Source organism: Phytophthora infestans, genomic scaffold (genome assembly GCF_000142945.1).
Source record: "Phytophthora infestans T30-4 supercont1.4472 genomic scaffold, whole genome shotgun sequence".
NCBI lineage: Eukaryota > Oomycota > Peronosporomycetes > Peronosporales > Peronosporaceae > Phytophthora > Phytophthora infestans.
In genome coordinates, this window is record NW_003304208.1 from 1 (window position 1) to 1125 (window position 1125).

A 1125-nucleotide genomic window follows, 5' to 3' on the forward strand; every position below is an offset into this window, starting at 1 on the left:
GTAGAGAGGCAGACGAACTCATCCACCGCGGCGAGAAGGTCAGCGTCTTGTCTTCTCATGAGTATGTGTCCATTACGACGCCCACAGCGCGGGATATCCAGGAAATCGTCGAGCCTACCACAGCTACCAACACTCTGGTACGCAAACTCTCCCTCATTGACGCCATTAAAACGCCGGACTTTCTGTGCATGTACATCATGTTCTTCGCCAACCAACTGTACGGCCTTATTGTGCTCTCGAAACTCTCGAGTATGTGCACGGACATCTTTAACAAGACCCCCGGCCAAGCGTCTGATATCGTATCGGTTAACGGCGTTTTTAACTGTTGCGGTCGCTTGATGTTTCCGCTCATGTCGGACATCTTTGTGCGCAAATTTCACGTCGAGCACGCGTTTGCGCGTAAGTGGCTGTACTTCTATGCACTGGCATCGCAGGTGATCATCCTTGGCTTGCTTCCAAAGATTTTGGAGAAGGAAAACTACACGGCCTTTGTGGCTGTTATTTTCATCTTAACAGCCAGTTATGGTGGCGGCTTTGGAACCATTCCGGCGTTCTTAACTGATATGTTCGGAGCATTTAACATCGGCGCCATGCACGGGTTGATCTTAACAGCGTGGTCTATCGGCGGCGTTGTCGGAGGAATCTCTTTTAACCACACGTACGGTGACCAGATCGCCGATGGCTGGGAGATCCACGAGGCCTACTCGTACACAATTCGCCGTATCTTTATCATTCTTATCATCGGCTTCGTGGTGCTCTTCTTCGTGCGCACGAACGCCACAGATCGCTTCGAGCCCGGTTATCATCTCAGTATCTTTGGGAGACGAATCGTCAATATCAAGGGAAAACAGGAACCGAAGAAGGAAGAGCCGCTACTTGAGGCAGCGTAAAATGACTTGAGCTCTGTCGAGAGAGGAAGTGTCGTTAGTGTACACATAGTTCATTTCTTTCACAGGATAAGTAAAAAGAAATCCAGAACGGCGCCTTGAGCTTGGTTTACTGGTATTTTAGGGTAATTACGCCAGTAAATCTTTGAAGGCGGGAAAAGTCGGGTGACCCAGAATGGCAAGAAGACTGGGCCATCGTGCTCTTGGGGTACCCTCACGTCTGGCCTTCCCCATTCTG

At 50.0% G+C, this 1125-nt stretch overlaps 1 protein-coding gene across 1 annotated transcript; it reads left to right on the forward strand.

Moving 5' to 3' along the window:
• Positions 1-188: 188 nt before the first annotated feature.
• On the forward strand, positions 189-890 carry PITG_22624 (Major Facilitator Superfamily (MFS); the record flags this gene model as incomplete). Its single annotated transcript, XM_002909658.1, has 1 exon — positions 189-890. The coding sequence occupies one exon, from the start codon at positions 189-191 to the stop codon at positions 888-890; it is 702 nt and encodes a 233-aa protein (XP_002909704.1).
• Between the last annotated feature and the right edge of the window lie 235 nt (positions 891-1125).